This window comes from Marmota flaviventris, chromosome 2 (assembly GCF_047511675.1).
Source record: "Marmota flaviventris isolate mMarFla1 chromosome 2, mMarFla1.hap1, whole genome shotgun sequence".
Classification (NCBI taxonomy): Eukaryota; Metazoa; Chordata; class Mammalia; order Rodentia; family Sciuridae; genus Marmota; species Marmota flaviventris.
The window spans coordinates 98,469,027-98,491,529 of NC_092499.1; the positions used below are offsets into that span (position 1 = coordinate 98,469,027).

Consider the following 22,503-nt stretch of genomic DNA (forward strand, 5'->3'; position numbering starts at 1 on the left):
TTATTGCTCTCAAGGTACTAATATTGTACAGCATTTCCTTATACTATAAGAGCTAACCTAACTTTCAAAATAGATGTGTTTAAACTTTACACATAGTAGTAATGTGTATATTATTACTGTATACTGTAAATTTTTAAGAAGCATATCAGATTTTGTGTACCCTGGTAAGTATTAAGTGTATTATTCTACATTTTTCATAATTTATTTGTTATTCTTCTGATAAATGCTTCTTATAACCTTTTCATTAGAATATTGACAGATATAGAGATGAACATAAAATGAAGTGAATGACTTTAATTGAGGAAGCAGAGGGGCAAGGGAAGGAGAGACATAAACCATCCAAACTCAGGGAGAAACTTACACAGTCCCTTTCACCTACATAACAGGTGAAAGCCTCTGCTATTTTAGAACTAAATGAGGATCTAGGGGATGTGACAGGGCCTTGTAAATCCTCTACTACCTGTACCACCCTCAGAGAAAAGTTATTTGTCAAGACTGCTAAGAAATTATATGTGTTATATTATTGTGAAATGGAACATGAGAAATGAATTTAAAAGTTCTTTTCAAAGAAGATCATAATTCACATATTATTTCAGATTGGGAACCTGTGTGTTAAATCAGCAAGATGAATCAGCTTTAGAGGGAAGACAGATACTCTTTTGTAGTCCCTGGCAAACTGAGCATAAATAAGTAGCAAGCCTAATTTAGAATTTCTTACCTATAAGTCCTTTACTAAATAGAACCTTACCTTAAGTGTGAATTCCTAGAGCTAAGTTAAAGTATACCTCTAATCTTTTGAGTGGTTACTGGTTTAGATTTTACATCTGGGTTTCTGAATGGTCTGATTAAAAATGAAACAAAGACACAATATATAAAACCATGTATAATAGTGTTGTCAAAATCTAGGCAAAGATGACTTACGTTTAAAAAAATTCTTTTACAGTATGTTTCATATCATTAAGAGGCATATTTTATGTATTAAATGGTTTTATGTTGCTTGTACTTATTTTCCCACTTTTTAGACTGACTGTAATAATGCACAGCAAAATGTGTTGATATTAGGCATGTATGCAGATGAAATAATTGAGAAAAATCTTTAAAATAGTTTAGGACTCCTTTTACATTCTTTTGTCCCCCATTTCCCATTTTGCCTGCTGATATGGATTGGATTCCCTGGGGAGCACATTCTGTAATGGCATTTAGTTTGTAGAATATTAAGTGGGTGCCCTTCGGATCCACATCTGTAGAAAGAAAGGGAAAGAAGCAGGTTTGGGCAGACAAAGAGGCAATGTAGTACCAATGACAGCCCCAGCTGATCCCATGGGAAGTTTTGGAGTTAGAATGACCTTTCAGAATTAGTTGTCCTGAGCTGGGCCAAGATGATTGACCACAACTTTATACTTCTGTTCATCAGTTTTTGGATATGGGCTGCCCTGGTAGGAGCATGATCTTTGGTAAGGTAGCCTTTTGCAGCTGATTAAATCCCTGAACAGACTGAGATCTGGGCATTTTCAGCAGTTGGGCAACAGTCCTTTATTAAAGGCATCCATCACATCTTTTTTTCTTTCTTAAACTAATATTTGAGTCATTTATCAATAAATGATTTATGGACATCTGTTCTTGTTGTTTTTGTTTTGTAAATAATTAAAGGGAATATTTTGGTTAAAAGGGGTACAGAGATGTTGTAACCCAGCAGTGGGTATTCATGATTGCCCTAGAAGTGCTTGCTTTTGAGTATCCTGGAGGTACGAGAGGTCATTTTAGTGATTCCCATGACCAGTTTTAGATCTGCTTATGGCAAGGACAACCAGTTTTCTTCCAAGAGGTTTACTATTATTGTTTTTTTATTTGTTCTAATTAGGTATATATGACAGCAGAATACATTTTAATTCATTGTACACAAATGGAGCACAACTTTTCATTTCTCTGGTTGTACAATATGTAGAGTTCCACTCTATATACGGTCATACATGTACCTAGGGTAATGATGTCCATCTCATTCAACCATCTTTCCTGCCCTCATAACCTCTTCTCTTCACTTCCTTCCCTTTGCCCAATCAAAGTTCCTCCATTCTTCCCACCTCTCCACCCCCATTATGGATCAGCATTCACTTATCAGAGAGAACACCTGGCCTTTGGGTTTTTTGGGATGGGCTTACTTCACTTAGCTTCATGTTCTCCAACTCCATCTATTTACCTGCAAATGCCATAATTTTATTCTCTTTTAATGCTGAGTAATATTCCATTGTGTATATATAACACAGTTTCTTTATCCATTCATCTATTGAAGGGCATCTAGGTTCATTCCACAATTTAGATATTGTGAATTGAGCAGCTGTAAACATCAGTGTGGATGTGTCACTGTAGTATGCTGATTTGAAGTCCTTTGGGTAAAGACTGAGGAGTGGAATAGCTGGGTCAAATGGTGGTTCCATTCCAAGTTTTCTAAGGAATCTCCATACTGCTTTTCAGATTGGTTGCAATTTTTTTTGCAGTGCCACCAGCAATGTGTGAGTGTACCTTTCCCCCCCACATCCTCACCAATTTCTTTTTATTATTTTTGTTCTAGTTGTATTGGACAGCAGAATACATTTCAACTCATTGTACACAAATGGAGCACAACTTTTCATTTCTCTTGTTGTGCATGATGCAGAGTCACACCATTCATGTAGTTATACATGTGCATGTAATGTTCGTCTTCCAAGAGGTTTTTTAGATAACTTCTTTTCCCTATCTTTTAAAAACTTTCTATAAATCTGTGCTGTACCTGAAAGAAAAGGGGGAAATGAAGATATTTTTAAAGGAATATCTCTCAGTAAAAATCATGAGGAGAAATGAACCAATCCTCTGTAAGAAATGATTTATTAGCATTCAATTTTCCTTTCAACTACTTACTACCTAATAGTATCAGTATGAAATATTACTACCTATTATTTTTAATTAGTTTAGTACAGAAAACCAAATTGATCATGATTCCAGCAAATTAGATGCAAGTAATAAAATGAGTACAAATATTTTTGAGCATTTTTTAAAGATTAAATTTAGCATCTACTCTATTTTGTAGTATAAATTTTTAAAGTGCTATTAGAAACATGACAGATGAGCCAAGTACAAAGACTTTTTTTTTCTTGCTTTCCCCCCTCCACAGATTTATTGAGATGTAATTGGCAAGTAAAAATTGCATATATTTAAGGTATACGACATGGTGTTTTTGATAATGTATCAAAATGTAAATACATGATAATGTATTTACATTGTGGAATGATTACCACAGTCCAGTAATTAACAGATACATGCAGTTTTGTGAGAATAATAGAGACAGTCTGGCTACTTCTACATGTGCTTATGATTGTATTAGTTAGTCCAGATTCACAGTTGTAACTTTTGGGAAAACATTAGGTTAGTTTGTATGCTAAATTTGACTGTGGCGTTTTTGCAGAGATACTGTGTCTTAGCTTTTTGAATTGGGCACCTGGCTTCTAATCAGCATTATAATTTTTCTTCAACTCAGCTGTAAAAAATTCCTAAGTCTCGTGCTTTTTCCTAAAATCTTTTTTCTTATGTAAACAAAAAAAAATTTTTTTTTTTTTTTTTTTTTTGTGTGTGTGTGTGTGTGTTGCTAGGAATTGAACCCAGGGTCTCAAACATCCTAGGCTGGCACTCTGCCACTAAACTGTAACACCAGCCTTCTTTTCATTTTTACAAAATGACATTTATAATAGTTGAAAATGTAGTTAGTGTTCACATTAAGAAAATCTTTTGGATTAAAAGTAAATTTGTACATAGGAGTGTATTTGAATAGTTTTTTTTTTTGCTTTCATCAAGATTTTATTTAGTGAATTTATGCTTATGAATTATTATTTTGTGAATTTAGGCTTAATCCCTTTATATAGCTAAGAAACTTAAGAGTCATTTCTGATTTTATTCCATCAGAATTAAAGATATTTTTGAAAAGTCAATGGAGAAGAGGAACTGATTTATAGTACTTCTATTTTTGTACAACTTATTCAAGCAATTAAATGAAAATTAAATGATCTGAGGTTTTTAAAACTAAGTTTGGAGTTCTGTTACATTAAATTCTTTGGTTTGAGGGTGGGGAGGCTGGCCATAACTAAAATGAAATCTAATGATCTAGGTTTTCTTCTGGTATATAAAATATAATACTAAACCTGCTTTTAAAAGGCCATTGGCAATAAAACGCATTGAAAAAAAAAAAAGACTCCAGAAAGTAACTATTTGACAGTTATTAAATTTACTTGCTTTCCTTATGTATTTCCCTAGAACAAGTGGCTTGAAGCTAGAAGGTATAAAGAAATTGTGGGGAAAAGAGGGCTATCTTCCTAAGAAGGAAAGCAAAATTGGTGATGAAGTGGAAGCTCCACCTATTCCTCAAGAGAATTTAACAATAGAGAATATGGATCAAGTTATAACAAAAAGGGATCAGTCTCAAGTGCTTACACAATCTAAAGAGGAGAAAGAAAAGCAGCTGTTGGCTTCATCATTATTTGTTGGGCTAGGATCAGAAGGTACAATCAATTTGGTAAGTAATCAGTTATGCTCCTCAAAGAATTTGTGTTTCCTGTTATTGGCTCCTCGTAGTTATTGGCTTTCATCTGTATACATGGCGAGAAGTGGCCTCCCTGGCTTTCATCATCTCCTAAACTCCATAGCGACCAGTAACATACCTTTTATGTCCCTGAGGAGGAAATCTGGTCAGCTTAAGCCAGGTGTTCTCTCTGGTCCTGTCAGCTAGGGCAAGAATCAGGGTCCAAGTAAAGCTACACATGTGGCTATGGGTATTACCACCCCTGTGGGTGAGTAGGACAGTTTACTAAAGGAAGGAGGCTTGATTGAAATATTGTTAATAATAATAGAAAACAATACTGAATATGTGCAAAAAGTACATCTCAAAGTGGAATTTTAATAGTGAAAAATAGGAATCATTTTAGATAGATGTGTAACTGTAGGAGAGTGGTTACATAAATTATATTCTCTCAGAATATTTTTCAGCCACTAAAATGATCAGAATTGCATTGTGAAATGAAAATACTTATGGTATGTTAAACAAAAAAATGCAGTGTATAAAGTTTTATTTATATCTTGTTTAGAGCTTTACGTAAAGAAAATAAAATTATTGAGGCTAGAAGGAACTACATGATATTTTGATAATGATAATTAGATATTAGGATTATGATGATTTTTACAATGTCTTTTGCTGACATTATTTTCTTAATAAAAGAATGAAAGTTGTAGTAAAAGACAGGTGCTTGTTCTGAGCAAGCAGGAAAAGAATCTATACCATATAAAATTAGCATGTATCCTTTTGCCTCTCAACCCCAACAGGATTGGGACTAACTGGATATGCTTTTACTGTATCATACCTGATTGATGACTGCTTTTCCCCAGCAATCCTTTTTATTTTTTTCTAATGTTTAAAGCTCTTAGTTAAATAAATCTAGGGTATATTCATGTCATCCTTTTTTTTTTTTTTTTTTGGTACCAGGGATTGAACGCAGGGGCACTTGATCAATGAGCCACATCCCCAGCCTTGGTTTGTATTTTATTTAGAGACAGGGTATCACCGAGTTGCTTAGCACCTTACTTTTGCTGAGGCTAACCTTGAACTCACCTTCCTGTCTCAGCCTCCTGAGCCACTGTCATGTATTCTATTTTAATTAGTTCTTATTTGTAGGCCTGAGGTCTATTGTAAGTTGTTTTTTTTTTATGTTATTGTAAGCGTCAAAGTTTATTTTTTCGCCTTCACCTTTTTTATTTCACCTTTATTTTTAAGACGTTTTGTCTGGACATACAGTGCAATGCTTTTTATGTATTGTAATGATGATGCCCTCTGGCTTCTATAGCTTCAAATTAATAGCAGATTGACAGTGCAGAAGAAAGCATTAGACACAAACAAAAAAAGGAACAGAGTGACCTGAGGGACAGTGTCAGGTAGTCTAATATACATCTAATCTGAATCCCATAACTACCAAAAATGGAAAATATTTGTCCACTTCCTCTCTTCTTCCCTTTCCCCTCTTTTTTTTTTTGTGTGTGTGTGTGTTAATGGAATGTTCTTTTTTGACAACTTCTCAATTGGGAGATATGAAATAAACTCAATCTGTTGAGAATTGGAAGGTGTTGGGGCTTGAGAGGGATAGAGAAAGTATGAAAAGGGAAGTAAAATTCTGGTTAATTAGAATCATGTGAAGAGCTACCTTCACATGCAGTGTTGAAGCCCCCAGGAGCATGGAGACATGGACTGAAAACACTGCTAGTCTGCTGACTGATTCTAGGTTCTGGAGGCCAATATACACTTATACCATGATTGTCCTTAAAAAGATTTTTAGACCATTCCTCAGGGTTAGATCACTTTGCCATTGCTGTCTTCTCAGTCTGTGGCAAACATTGCTAATCAGTTACAGAATTTTTTCCTGCTGAGTTTTTCAGTCAGCCTCTGCCATTTGATTCTTCAGGTAAAACCAGCTTTTCTTCCCTGTTTATAAACTCATTGGCTATGAAATCACAATTATTATAGATTACTAAATCAGGGTTTGGAACATCCTTTTATTGAGGGTAACTTAGGCTTCTGCAAGACAACTCTGGGGAAAAAAGGTGTGTGTGTGTGGGGGGGTGCTGAGTTTCTCACAGTTATTAATTTATCCAATTATTTTGAATATTCTGAAATCTAGCAAGTTTTTAGGAATTGTTCATGACTGACTTTTTGACCTTATTTCTTTTTCAAATTTTATGTTTTTAATGAGAAACAAGGTTTAACTAATAGTTCAAAGTTATGTAGCTGTCACAATTTTAGGGCTTAACATTTTATTCATCTCTGATTTTTTTTGTTAATCTATGCTTTAGATAGAATTTTAGCAAGTGAGTAAATTACTCACCTGAAATTATAGAAGAATCTTTAAAACTCATGACTAGTAAAATAGTTTTTTTATATTATTATTATGTTTTATTTTTGTAGCTGGGAAAAGCAGACACAGTGTCTCACAAGTTCAGAAGGAAATCAAAAGGCAAGGAAGCCCAAAGTGAAGAAACAACCAGTGCTCATAGTGTGACCTGTTCTTCCCTTAGTTCTTTATCAAAGGTGACCTGTGAAAATAATTACTTGAATACTTTGCAAGGGAAAGAAGACAAAGAATTCAAGAAATTTTCTTTCAGCTCACAACTTTTGGATTCTGAGTCTCTCACAGAACTGCCCTTGGTTGAGAAACTCTCAGATTGCAGCCTGTCTGCACCTTCTTTGTTTGCTGATAACGACATGGAAATTTTTCATCCTCCTCCATCTACTGCAGCTTCAGTTGCCAAGGGAATCTCTTTAGCTTCTTCTTTGTTGGAAGAAACTACTGAGTACATGCATTCAAATCTTATGGAGGTCTGTAATAATGAAGCTGTATCAGTATCTTCTTACAAGATTTGGAAGGATGATTGTTTGTTAATGGTCTGGTCAGTTGCTAGTAAGAGTGGTTCCGAATTGAAAAGTGCTAACTTAGAAATTTTTCCTGCAGAAAATTTCAAGGTAAGACAATGAATGTTTTATCATTCTACCTTAAATGGATAGTGCTTACTTAGTGTTTCTGCTGTTGGCTTGTCTGATGGTTTGTAAATTTCTTCCACATCCTTCTTACCTCTTTAATAAAAATAGGTAAGAGATGTGATAATTATTTTATTGTTCTGAGTAGGGACAAAATATTCAAAAGAGACAAGGAAGCATAATAATGATTTTATTGGGAAAGGCCATAGAAACAAAGCGAGTTTAGATAAAGCACAGCAAAGAATGTAGGCTTTTGACTCATACTGCTTGACTTAGATCTTGCTTCTAAAGCTTAATATTATCTGTGTTACATGGTCAAGACATTTAGCAGTTTTGTGCCTCAGCTTTCTTTTGTTAACAGTATATGCCTGTTATTGTGAGGATTAAACGAGTTAATATCTGTGATACAGCAATAAATGGCACATGAAAATTTTTTTAAAAAATTATTTTCAATATATATTTTGTGGTTCTTTCTTCCTGCACTCTTTAAATATCTCATTTACTCTTTTTTTTTTGTAATTTTTTCAACACTTTAAAAATTTTTATTAGTTATTGTTGGACCTTTATTTATTTTGCTTATATGTGGTGCTAAGAATTGAACCCAGTGCCTCACACATGCTAGGCAAGCGCCCTATTACTGAGTCACAACCCTAGCCCCATCAACACTATTTTTTAAATTAATTAATTTATTTATTCTAATTAGGTATATATGACAGTAGAATGCATTTTGATTCATTGTACGCAAATGGAGCACAACTTTTTATTTCTCTGGTTGTATAATATGTAGAGTTGCACCATATGTGTGGTCATACATGTACCTAGGGTAATGATATCTATCTCATTTCACCATCTTTCCTGCCCCCCATGTCTCCTCCCCTCCCCTCCCTCCCCTTTGCCCAATCAAAATTCCTCTATTTTTTCCATTCCGACCACCCCCACTCCCCATTATGGATCAGCATCCACTTATCAGAAAGAACATTGGCTTTTGTTTTTTTGGGATGGACTTGTTTCACTTAGCATCATATTCTCCAACTCCATTAATTTACCTGCAAATGCCATAATTTTATTCTCTTTTAATCCTGAGTAATATTCCATTGTGTATATACAACACAGTTTCTTTATCCATTCATCTATTGAAGGGCATCTAGGTTCATTCCACAGTTTAGATATTGTGAATTGAGCAGCTATAAACATCAGTGTGGATGCATCACTGTAGTATGCTGATTTGAAGTTCTTTGGGTAAAGACTGAAGAGTGGAATAGCTGGGTCAAATGGTGGTTCTATTCCAAGTTTTCTAAGGAATCTCCATACTGCTTTCCAGATTGGCTGCACCAATATGCAGTGGCACCAGCAATGTCTGAGTGTACCTTTTCCCCTACATCCTTGCCAACACTTTATTGTTGTTTGTATTCTTGATAGCTGTCATTCTGACTGGCATGAGATAAAATCTTAGAGTAGGGTTCTGAACAGACACTTTTCAGAAGAAAATATACAGTCGATCAACAAATATATGAAAAAATGTTCAAAATTCCCAGTAATTGGAGAAATGCAAATCAAAACTACTATACAATTTCATTTACTTTTATCAAATTCATAGATTTAATAAAACAAAACTAAACATCAAAGAGTAAGAATATAGTGTTTACTATCTACTTTTTTTCTCTCACTTATGTATTACTTCTTACTGAGTGTTCAGGCAACTGTTCTGTTGCTTCTGCAGCTCCAAAAGACTACCATTGTGATTTTTGGAAGTATGTGTACTTGCATTAGCATATAGATGTCCTTGGTAGAGTTGCAGTGAAGTTTGACCAGTATATCTGTCTTCCACAAAACTGACCCAGTTTCCTCTATGAGTTAGAATGGGTTGAAAGAGATACGGTCTGATCCACTGACGAGGGCAGAAGTTCTTGACTGTAGATGTACATTTGAATCACTAGTGGAATATAAAAAAAAAAATAAATAAAACCCAAGATAAAACCTATTCCAGTTGCCTGAACCCTACCAGCTTGAGTAAGTGTAGAGAATGAGAATGCAAGAAATCTGTATTATTGTTATTTTAAGAACTCTTCCAGCTTTAAAAATCTGGTGCCAGCAGCTAGGAGTATAGCTTAGTGGTAGAATGCTTGCCTGGTATGCATGAGGCCCTGAGTTCAATCCACAATACTTGGGAAAAAAAAAAAAAAAAAAAAGAATCTGGTCCTAGCCAGGATTGAGAGCCACCAGACTAGAATTTAGTACTCTTTAAAAAAATTATACCTGGGTTTTAACTGTAATGCTGCTTGTGAACATAATCTTGGCCTGTATAGTACTATTCTAGTGTGTTGTCGGTCATCTTCATAATGTAGTTTGTTAGCTTCTTACAGTAGTATCTTTTTTACCATTTCAATTAAATAGAAAATTGATGTTCATATAATAGAGGTATTGATCCTTATTTTAATACTTTTATTACTTTTATTGAAAGATCACTGAACAACTTGGATGTTGTTTGCCTGTAATGGAAGCAGAAAGCACCAGAAACTTTCATTACAATGTACAGTTGGAAAAGCCTTTTACAGAAGGAAATCTTTCTGGCTTTATAAATTATCAAATGATCGATACTCATTCTGTTCAGCTGGAATTTTCCATAAACTTATCACTGTTAGATTTCATTAGGTAAGTATTTTCTGGAATGTTAATTTAGTTATTCTTTCAGCAAATATTTTTTAGGCTTTTTTTTTTTTCCCTAGACGGAGGCACTATACTAAATGCTGGGCAATAGAACAATTAAAAACTGAACACAGCCCCTATCTTCAGAGTGCTTTTAGTCTAGGGAGGAGGCATTGAACAATCACATAAATATATGTTATTATGACTTGTGCTGTTAAGAGAAAATAAGTGGCATAATGAGAGATTATACTGTGACATCTGATTTAGGTTGGGGTTGGTTGGTGATCTTGAGAAACTTCTGAAAGGAAGTAATATCTAAACTGGAATAATGTCATAGATTCTGCATGACTCTTTAAGCTTTTAAAATTTCATTTGTATTTCATTCATTTAATCAGTTTTTCATAAAGTCAGTTTGTTAAGCTCTAGAGATTGGTAAGAAAATTACCCAACACAGTTATTAAAGTTTATTAACATAGCATTTGTGTTATGTTAGGCAGTGTATAGATTTATTAAAATAATTGAAAATAGTTTCTTAGCTCTTCTTCTCTAATTTAGTTTTATAAATATACTGTTTTTTAAGTTTTCAAAAATGAAGGCTGCCTGAACCAAGAATGCAGAATGCCTGTGAATATTTATACAATTTTTTAATCTCCACGCATCCAGTTATGTTACACTGCTATAATTTTTGTCCATTCCTTAACATTTTTTAGTAAAAAATGTGTTTATCAATCTTTCAAAGAGGGTTTATGTGCATGGTGTTGTATAAGGAAAAATCTAGCCTTAGAAGATCTTCTATTCTGGGACTGTGAAAGTATTTTTCATGATGAACATTAGTAAGAAGAAGTACAATATGTGTCACACAAACAGTTGTTTGGTAGGAACTGATAAAATCCTCTGTATCTTTAAAAGTATCTTTTTTCCCCCTTAAATGTAAAATCAATGCTTATAAAAATTCAAATGCCATGGAAAAATATAAGTTGAAAGTGAAAGTTTCCAATAATAATCCCACCCCCTGAGAAGCCCATTGTTAACTATATTATTTTTAGTGTCATAACTATTTTTTAAAATATTTTTTTGGTTGTAGATGGACACAATAACTTTATTTTATTTGTTTTATTTATTTTTTTTTGTGGTGCCTGGGATAGAACCTAGTGCCTCATGCATGCTAGGCAAGCGCTCTACCACTGAGCCACAACTCCAGCCCCTCATAACTATTTTTAAAACCATATTTGTTTAAATTCTTTTTCTTGGTCTAATTTAGTTAAAACACTAGATCTTTGTATTCCTACTCTTTTACCTGGCTTTGTTAGAATATCACATCAACCCCAAATCAAAAGAGTACTCGAAAGAAAGGTTTTATTTTATATTTGAATGATTCATGAGATTACTTGGTAAAATTTTACTGGAATGACTAATATCCAGAAAAAGAGAAAATCAAGTGGTTTATTGAAAAGACATTTGCAATTTAATAATATCTTCTGCTTTCAGTGTTTTCATTAGGTTGGAGAATGACTGTAAGCATTCTAATTATATTTGGTTTAAAAACATAAATTTTGTGGGACCCAGATTTATAGTGATTATATTTTATTTCCATGAGTTTTTAAAAATGTGTTTAGAAGAATTTCATTCTTATGCACACAAATCTAATTTTAAAAATTATTTTCAGGCCATTAAAAATCTCAACTGAAGACTTTGGCAAACTCTGGTTATCCTTTGCAAATGATGTGAAGCAAAATATAAAAACATCAGAATCTCAAGCTGCTCTGCCTTCTGCCCTAAAAACACTGCAACAGAAACTGAGACTTCATGTTATTGACATTATAGGTTCGTAGAATTATGTAAAGGCAGTCTTGTGTTTATAGGAGCTTTCTTATAATCAGAACTCAAATCAAGTCGTTCAAGTGTCAGATTGCTTGGAGTTTTATTTACTATTATGAGCATTTTCAGATGAGTGTGTTTTTTAGATCGCATTAAAGATTTTTTATTGAAAAATTCACATAACATAAAATTTACTATTTTATCCATTTTTAAATTTATAAGTTAAGTGGCATTAAGTACATTCACATTGTTATGCAACCATCTGACATCCATCTCTAGAACTTTTTAATGTTCCCCAAATGAAACTGTATTCATTAAACATTAATTCCCCATTTCCCTTTCCTTCTTCAGTCCCTGGCAACTACCATTCTGCTTTATGACTTTATGAATTTGACTACTTTAGATATATTAGATTAACAGAGTCATATAATATTTTTCCTTTGTATCTGGCTTATTTCACTTAGCATAATGTCTTCAGGCTTGATTCATATAGTTGCATATGTCAGAATTTCTTTCCTTCTTGGTTTTGAATACTATTCCACTACATGAATATACCTCATTTTTATTATTTCAAATTTTCTTTTTTGACTTTTATGAATAATGCTGCTGTGAACATAGATATAGAGATATCTGTTCATGTCCCTATTTTCAGTTCTTTTGGTTATATAGCAAGAGTGGTATTGCTGGATCACATGTGAATTCCATATGCATGCCTGACTGCTGCTTGCCTGCCTGCCTGCCTTCCTGTACTAGGGATTAAACCCGGGGCTTTGCACTTGCTAGGCAAGTGCTTTACCACGGATACCTCCCACTTTCTTTTCCTTTTTAAATTTTTATTTTGAAACAGGGTCTAGCTGAATTGCCCAGCCTGGCCTTAAACTTGTGATCCTCTTGCCTTAACTTCTCGAGTAACAAAAATTATAGGACCAGCTATCCATATTTAATTTTTTGAGGAATCGCCACATCATTTTCATAGCAACTGTACCATTTTACATTTCCATTAGCAATACATAGGGGTTCCAGTTTTCCTACATCTTTATCAACACTTGTTATTTTTTTTAAAAAAAATAATTGCCAACCGTTAGATCTGAAGTAATATCTCATTTTAGATTTGATTTATATTTTCCTAGTAATGAGTGATGTTGAGCATCTTTTTGTGTCTCATTGCTCATTTGTGTATCTTCTTGGGAGAAATGTCCATTTAAGTCCTTTTATATTAAAAAAATTTTTCATTTTTGTTTTATTTTAGGCAACGAAGGGCTATTGGCCTGTCAGATGCTCCCATCCATTCCCTGCTTACTGCATTGCCGAGTTCATACTAATGTAATAGCTCTGTGGTTCAGATCCTCTTGCTCTGCTCTTCCGGACTATTTATCATATCAGTGTCAAAAGGTGATGGAGGGATCCTAGCAGAAGCTCTGCTTAATTTTACTCTATCAAGATAAATGGTTTACATATATAAACTTATTTACCAAAGTAAAAAGAACTCATGGTACTTTTAATGCAAATGGGGATTATTACAAGTTGTGGTTTATGTGTTTTCTTTTTGATTTCTGGTCAAGAAAGATCCCCAAGAAACTGTATCCCTAACCTTTTACTCAGGATTGTACAGTATGTTTGTGTCCCCAAAAGTGACCTAATCTAATATTATAAAATGCTAATGATTTATATATCATTTAGTGTAGAGGGACTGAAAATATTTATTTTGTTACAAATAATTTTATAGTAAGTTACTCTAGCTTTAGCTAATTTATAGTAAAGACAAGACTTGGTTCTCTGCATTAATGGAGGGGAGACATGAAATTGATAATCTCAAACCTAATTAATATTTGGCTTTGCAATGCAGTGTGTTTGTTGGTAGGTAAATTGATACTTTCAATTATGTTTTGCTTATGTCAGTTGGTATAGCACACGTAGGAGATACACAAGCATGCTGGATATTGGGGAAATTCAGTCTCATATTTTTTACTATTATTAACTTGTTAAACATAATTCCAGATTATTTGGCTATAAAATCAGTCTGTTTTCCTTTTGTGCTTATTTTAAAATTTAAAGAGAATCATTGTATTCTTATTTTTAAAACTCAGCCATTTACAAAGTATTATCATATAGAAACAAAACCCAGAGAGCACAATATGAAAGCAAACAATATAAAGACTTTTTGGTATAACAAATATCTTAGTCAGTTACCACTTAGGTCCTTTTGGCAAATCAGAATTTGTGATTAGAGTATAAATGGTGAAACTCATCTTTCCTGGCCTTTGAGTCCACTAGTACTCAATGGATATAGCTGAAGCAGTGACCAGCGAAGTATATCATATAGGTTCTTCAGTAAAATATAATCATTTTCATGTTATAGTGTGCCTGTATGGCCTCTGTCAGAATTGTTATCAGTAAAAGAGGTTGTGACTAGTATGAATGATGGACCAAAATCTTGAGATTGTACATTTACTGAAGTAGTATTTTATAAAACCTTATGGTGCTGTGGAAAATATTTATTGTTTCACTTTTTCTGACACTTCACCGTGGAGACTATTCAGGTAATACAGTTTTAAGTCATTGCATTAATACTCTGAGAAGTGGTACTTTTATCACCCAGGTCGGGCATTCTGGTTTTAGATGATCTCATCAACCATATCTGGTAAAGATGCTGAGGGGATTCCCCAAAGCCGATAGATTTCATTAGTCATTTGTGTGTAGAACAAAAGCAAAAACTGTATTTTTAAAAATTAATGTTTAAGTTATTCATTTAGAAGTAACATCTTATTAATTTCACTCTTAAAAACATGCAGTAAAACCTTGCTAGAAGAGCAATAAGTGACTGGAATTTCCTGCATGATCAGTTCTTCCTTTTGAATAGAAGATCAGATTTGTTCAGTACTGTCATAATGAGGGGAATGTGCTGACTCTGGGGTTGTGGTGAACACTGGTAGTTAGCCTCATCAGTCTCTTCTTTGTTCCTGCCTGTCAGCAGCATCCCCTATACCTTACCTGATCCTGTTTGTTTTTCTGACAAATAGAAAGGAAATGCTACCACTTTGCAAGTAATGCAGCCTTTTGTGCAGGAGGTGCTCCAGTTTTTTGTGTCCTAACTTATATATGTTTGCATGGTTCCTGAGGCTGGGTCAGGTATGGAGTGATAAGGGTAAGATGCTAGGGAGCACGTGAACAGCTCTCAGGGAGAGATTACAATCAGTTTTCTGCTGCTCTGTTGCAGGTTGTGTTCAGGAGCAGCAGCAGCAGTTGTCAAGCGACACGCTTAGCATACAGAGCTGTCTAGTGTTGGGAAATGTATAATGGTGGTAGGTCTAGGAGTTGGAGCAGGATTTTGGGTCTGCCAAAAAGAACATGGTATTACTTTTGTTCTTTTTGAAATCTCTAAATAAAAAGCAGAGTAACAGGGTTTCTACTGAAATGTTTAGTAGAATGTTTACAATTTTTATATTTTTATGATTTTTAAAAGCAAATAACAATAATAGAAAAGATTAGATATTAAATGACTTTAGATCAGTATATATTCTACCTAAACTCATTGAATGTTTTTAAGTTCTAAATCAGGCATCATCAATCTTTTTTGCATTATAGGGGATGTGATCATAAAATAAGGAAAATGATGTTTGTGGATAGAGTCAGTCTCTTATGTTATAGCCATAATTTAGTCAGTGAAAGGACAACATCTGAGATAAGAGTTGTGGGAGGGATACTCAGCTATTTGAGTTGCTGAGATTAGAAATGGCATCTAGTTTGAACCTGGAGAAAAATAAGGAAAGACAGGAAAGCCTTAAGAGGCTGTGGAAGAAGAAGGGTCAGACTCCCATCAGAAGGGTTCTTGGGGATTCAGGCAGATGAGAGGCTCAGGGTTTGAAAGTGGACCCTGAATTAGGGTCCTGCTCAAGAAACTACAGGGGGAGGCTGAGCAGTTACCAAGTGCTAATGTGCCAAGCATACCAAGCACAGCATATGCTCTGCAAAGGAGCATTATTTTAAACAAGATTCTATTGTCATTTACCAAAACAGTTGTGGTAGACCTGCAGTATATTGTTTTTATTTTTTCTTTACTTTTATTTCATGTCATTAATATTTTAAAATATTGAGCTGTTTGTCTAATTTTTTTATGGATAAACATGTTCTTGTTTCATGATTGTAAGCCACTGGAAGTACAAAGAACGTATTCATGTGTCTTTAAGGTGTTTTGCTGTGTTAAAATTTTAGGAAAAACCCAAGTGAATAACAATTTAAGAGCCATTTATTACCTTATTTTGGAGTTGAATTCTGTAATTTAAAAAAGTTCAGTTAAACATAATAAATACTAAGTGATCTATACTTTTCTTTGGTCTGTATGTTCTTCATAATTTAAATAGCTGAATTATCTGATAAGTGATTTGGTAGGCATCAGCAAGAAAAACAAACAAACCCAGAAGTAATTAGAGTGGGATGAAAACAATAGTTTACTAATAACAGCCTCCAAAGAACCTAAAAAATAAAAATAACTCTTCAGTATGATGATCAGAGAACTTCGTGGGCTTCAGACAGATTAGAGTGTGGACTGATTCTCAGGATGTTTGTCTGTATCCCTTCTCTCATCCTAGGCTGGCCACAGCATTTAAAGTTGCCCTTTCTTTATGGACACTTCAATATGTAAAATACAAGTAAATCAGTTAGAAACTTATTAACCAAAGAATCTGAGTGTTCTAGCTATCTCTTCATTGCGTATCCTAAAGCACAAAGCTAGATTAGAAATGGAGTTTAAAGCCATTGATTTATGCCTCTTGTTGGCTACACTGTATAGCAGGAAAAAAGTTCTGAAACTTGAAGCTCTATCTTTTGTGTACTAAAGAAAAAAGAAGTTTAAATGTACTCTGCCCACTGTTGTAAATGAAAAGAAAATGGGTCAGGATTAATGATTGCATGATAGTTAATTTGTTTATGTGTTTGCATAATGAGATTTAAAGAGTTTTTTTTAGGATTAAGAAATGTATGAATGAGTGTATGTGTGTATGTGTGTGTGTGTGCACACGCGTGCGTGCATGCAAATGTGAGCATGTAAGTTTTTTTTTAAAAAATAAAGCTTATTATTTAATGTTAGAGAAGTTAATTTCCACCGCAAAATTGAGAGGATGGTGGTATAGAGATTTCCCATAACCCACTCCTGACTTTTATAGCTTTCCCCATTGTCAACACCTGCCAACAGAGTGATACATTTGTTACAGTTGACGAACCTGCCTTGATACATTATCACCCAAGGTCTATCCTCTACATTAGGATTCACCTTTGGCATATTTTCTATAGGTTTGAATAATTGTATAACAACATATATTCACCATTATAGTATCATACAAAGTATTTTCACTGCCCTAAAAATTTCCTGTGCTCCATCTCCCACAGTCACTGATCTTTTTACTGTCTCCATAGTTTTGCGTTTTCCACAATGTCATATAGTTGGAGTCAAAAGTATGTATAGTTTTTTCAGATCATTTCTTTCACATAATAGTATGCATTTTAGTTTCTTCCATGTCTTTTCATGGTTTGATTGCTCATTTATTTTTTGGTGCTAAAAAAATCCATTGTCTGGATGTACCACAGCTTTTTAATCCACTCACCTCACCTACTGAAGAACATTTTGTTTGTTTCCAGGTTTTATCAGTTTTGAATAAAGTTGCTATAAAAATCTGTGTGTAGATTTTTATTTGAACATATGTTTTCAATCCTTGAGTAATAGTAAAAAACAAAACTGCTGGATTGTATGGTAAAAGTATGTTTAGTTTTGTGACAAACTGCCAAACTCTATTCCAAAGTGGCTATGCCATCTTGCATTCCCAACAACAATGAACTAAAGTTTTTATTACTTGCCTTGTTAGCATTTGGTGATATCAGTTGTTTGAATTTTGGCTATTCTAATAAGTGTATGTGATGTCTCATTTTATTTTCCATTTCCCTTATGACATAATATGTCAATCATCTTTTTGTGTGCTTATGTATGATCTATATATCTTTGGTGATTGCCTATTATGGTCGTTGGCCCATTTTAACCATTTCTTATTATTAAGTTTGAGCTCTTTGTACATTTTGGGTGTCAGATGTGTCTTTGTCCATATTTTCTCTCAATCTGATTGTCTTTTTTATAGTCTTTTGTAGAACAGAAATGTTTAATTTTACTTAAACCCAGCTTATTAATTGTTTCTTTCATGTATCATGCCTTGGTGTTGTATCTAAAAACTCATTACCAAACCAAGATTATATAGACTTTCTCCTATGTTATATTCTGGGAGTTTTATAGTTTTGCATTTTACATTTAGGTTTGTGATCCATTTTGAGTTAATTTTTGTGAAGGGTGTAACGTCTGTGTCTAGATTTTTTTTTTCCTGTTTGAGAATGTTTAGTTGGTCCATTATCATTGAAAGGGTCCGGCATGTTTTCTCCATTATATTGCATTTGCTTCTTTGTTAAAATCAGTTAACTATTTTTGTAATGTCTAATCTCTATTCTGCCTCACTGATATATTATTCCTGTTTCTTGCTTTGCCAGTAGGATATTATATTGATTACTGTAGCTTTATAGGAAGTCTTGAAGTCAGAAGTGTCAGTTCTCTAGCTTTGTTCTCCAGTATTGTATGGCCATTCTGGGTCTTTGCCTCTCCATATAAAGTTTAGAATCAATTTGTCAATACCCATAAAATAGCTTGCTGGAATTTTGAATTGGATTGCGCTGGTTCCAAAGATCAAGTCAGGAAAAAGAGACATACTGACAGTGTTTAAATCATCTTATCTGGAAACACAGAATGCTCTCCATTTATTTATTTTCTCTTTGATTTATTTCATCAGAGTTTTGTCACTTTTCTTATAAGGATCTTGTTTATACTTTGTTAGATTTACACTTAAGCGTTCATTTTTTGGGGGTGCTAATTGTAAGTGGCATCATGTTTTAATTTCAAATTCTTTTTCATTGCTGCATATAGGAAAGCAATTGACTTTTGTGTATTAACCTGTATCTTACAACCTGGCTCTAATAGCTAGTTAATTTCAGGGTTTTTGTTGCTATTCTTTTTGTTGATTCATTTGGATTTTTTGCATAAATGATCATTCTAAAACAAAGACAGTTTTTTTTCCTTCTCAGTATACCTTTTATTATCTTTCTCCTTTTTTTTAATCTTCCTTCCTTCCTTCCTTTCTCTCTCTCTCTCCCTCCCTCTCCCTCCCTCTCTCCCTCCCTTCCTTCTTTCCTTCCTTCCTTTCTTTCTTTCTCTTTCTTTTTTATCTGTATTATACTAGCTAGGACTTCCAGTGTAATGTTGAAAAGCATTGGTGAGAAGGGACATTTTGCCGTTTTCTTGATCTTTGTGGGAAAGCTTCTGGTTTCTCACCATTAAGTTTAATGCCAGTTGTAGATTTTTTTGTAGATATTCTTTTTGTAGATATTCTTTTTAAGTTGAGGAAATTCCTGTTTCTTCCTAGTTAACTGAAAGTTTTTATCACAGGCATTGGGTTTTCTAACATGCTTTTTCTGCAGCTATTGATGTGATTATGTAATTTTCCTCTTTAGTCTGTTGATGTTATGAGTTAAATATTAATTAACTTTTGAAATCAGCCTCACATACTTAGGATAGAACCTACTTGGTTATAGTGTATAATTCTTCTTTTATATTCTTGGGTTTGATTTGTTGATTTTTTAAAAAAAATCTATGTTCATAACAGATATTGGTCTGAAGTTTTCTTGTAATATCTTTGCCTGGTTTTAGTGTTAAGTAATGCTGTTCTTGTACAATGAGTTAAGATATAGGCTTTCTGCTCTTATCTTCTGGAAGAGATTGTAGAGAACAGGTGTAACTACTTGAATGTCTGGTTGAAATCATCTGTGAAACTATCTGGGCCTAGTGTTTTCTGTTTTGGAAGTTTTATTAGTTATCAGTTCAGTCTCTTTTTAATAGACATAAGTCTATTCAGATTGTTTTTATATTTCAAGGAATTGTCTCATTTTCTCTAGGTTTTCCAATTTGTGGGGGAGCTTTCATAATATTTCTTTTTGTGGTCCTTTTAATGTCCAGGGAATCTGTAGTCATAGTCCCTCTTTTATTTCTGGTATTAGTAACTTATGTCCTCTCTTTTTCTCTGTGATATGTACATTTTTATGTCCCTTTTACCTATTATACAATAGGCACTCAGCAATAGACACTTAGTTTATTAAATGAATGACTGTAAAAAAAACTTGTCTTCTCAAAATAAGTAATCTGGGATCAGGTAATATGCAAGAATTAGTAATCTTAACTCTAAATAGCTAATGTCAGTCTAAAAATTCATTACTTATTTTAAATGTAGTTTCATCTTTTATAAGGTTTACTTTCATGAGGAGATGGGATGATCATTGCTTGTAGATTCAGGACAGGACCATAGGCAATTTGAGGAAGGTTTCCTAAAAATGTAATCCTGTGTCTCTCCTAAAGGTTAAGTGATCTGATTTTTAGATATAAGTCAATGGAAAAGGGTTTCATATAGCTTATGCTAATTTGTGCCAGGTGAGAGAAAAAACATGATCGCATAATAGAATGCTTACCAGCATGGAGATGGGAGATTTTTCAGAACAAGAATTCAGGCTATTTTGGGGAAATTCAGCAAACTCTGAGAGAGGATAGGAAAACAATTCAGAAATTTACCAGAGGAATTTAACAACAACAACAAAAAATTCCTAGAGTGTGAAAACTATAGTGAATGAACTGAAAAATACAGTGGAGAACCTCAATAGCAGAATTATCAAGCAGAAGAAAGAATCAGTGAACTTGAAGACAGTCTAGCTGAAAATACACAGAGGAGAAAAAAGGAAAAAAGATGAAGAGAAATGAACAAACAAGATTCATTCAACAACTTCAAGAAAGTAAATCTAAGGATCACTGGCATTCAACAGAGACTTGAAAATAAAAAAGGGTAGAAAGTTTGTTCAAGGAAGTAACAACAGAAAACTTTCTAAGCCTGGAGAAAGAAAAATATTCAGGTAGAGGAAGGTCAGATGTCACAAGATTCAACCCAAATATCACTGCCCCATGACATATTGTAATGAAATATGTAAAAGGTCAAGGGCAGTAGAGGATTCAGAAAGCAGCAAAAGAAGCAAATAACATAAAATTCACTCAATATACCCAGGATGAGACTTCCCAGAGGAAACTTTGTAAGTCAGGAAGGAATGAGCAGTGTGTGGAAGGGGAAAATAACCTCTTAACCAAGACTATTATACCCATTGAAGGTATTCTGTAGAATTGAAGGGGAGAGAAGGACTTTTCTAGACAAACAGAATCTGAGAGAATTCATGATGAGAAGATTTCTTCTGCAGGAAATGCTAAAGGGGGTTCTCCAAACTGAAAGGAAAGGATGCTAACATGATAAAAAAAAAAAAAAAATCTAAAAGTGTAAAATGGACTGGTAAGTAAGTATATAGAGAAATTCAGAATTCTCTGATACAATAAATATTATATGTAATCCACTTATAGCCTTAATATGAAGACTAAAAGACAAAACTACTCAAAGGATTTTAACTGTAAAACTTGTTAAGGGACAGGCAACACAAAAAGATGGAAATTGTTCTATCAAAATTGCATAAGGTGGAGTCTGTGTTTGGGGCTTCTAGAGGAAAATTACCTAATCACAAAAAAGACATTTAAGAGAGAGTTAAAGGAAGACATGATCTATAAAATAACCAGGAAAGCAACAAAATGGCAGTAGTAAGTCCTTACTTATCATTAATTACCTTGAATGTAAATTGATTGGATGCTCAAATTAAAAGACATAGAGCTGCTGAATGGGTTAAAAAAAAAAAAGAACCAATGATATGCTGTCTAAAAGAAATTCACTTCACCTATAAGGTCATGAATCTGCCGGAAAGTGAAGGAATGAGAAGAAAATTCTATGCAAATGGAAACCTTTCAAACAAGAGTAGAAGTAGCTATCCTCACATCAGACAAAATAGTCTTTAACTCAAAAACTGTAAAAACAGATAAAGGGATCAATATGATGAGAGGACATAACAATTATATATGCCCAACCTTGGAACACTGAAATATATAAAGGCAAATAGGAACAGACACAAGGGGGAGAGAGAGGACAAAAGAATAATAGTAGATTACATCAGCACCCCACTTTAATTAGTGTGTAGATTATCTATACAGAAAATCAACATTAACAAACTTCTGAGTTAAATAGCATTCTAGACCAAATGGACCTAACAGACATCTATAGAATGTTTCATTCAATCGCTGAAGAATACACATTCTTCTCAACAGCACAGAGAACATTCTCCAGGAAAGACCATTTGTTCATCTATAAAACAAGCTTCAATGAATTGTTTAAAATTGAAGTCATATCAAGTAACTGTTTTGAATACAATAACTAATAACGGGAGGAATGGTGAAATCCATGCAAATAACATGGTAGTGAAGCAACATCTTCCTGAATGACCAATATGTTAATGAAAAACTTAAAAAGGATATTTGAAGACTCCTTGAGACAAGTGAA

At 33.7% G+C, this 22,503-nt stretch overlaps 1 protein-coding gene across 3 annotated transcripts in view; it reads left to right on the forward strand.

Moving 5' to 3' along the window:
- The window catches only part of Ap4e1 (adaptor related protein complex 4 subunit epsilon 1), a 64,132-nt gene extending 47,802 nt beyond the window's left edge, over nt 1-16,330 (forward strand). For 2 of the 3 annotated variants that reach the window (XM_027926207.3, XM_071608260.1), the window contains 5 exons: nt 4,282-4,540; nt 6,974-7,528; nt 10,005-10,195; nt 11,856-12,013; nt 13,257-16,330. In XM_027926207.3, the coding sequence (XP_027782008.3) occupies nt 4,282-4,540; nt 6,974-7,528; nt 10,005-10,195; nt 11,856-12,013; nt 13,257-13,417 (1,324 nt within the window). In that variant the 3' untranslated portion in view covers nt 13,418-16,330. The remainder of the gene's footprint in view (nt 1-4,281; nt 4,541-6,973; nt 7,529-10,004; nt 10,196-11,855; nt 12,014-13,256) is intronic. The other variant, XM_071608259.1, reaches the window with a different exon arrangement.
- Nucleotides 16,331-22,503: the final 6,173 nt, after the last annotated feature.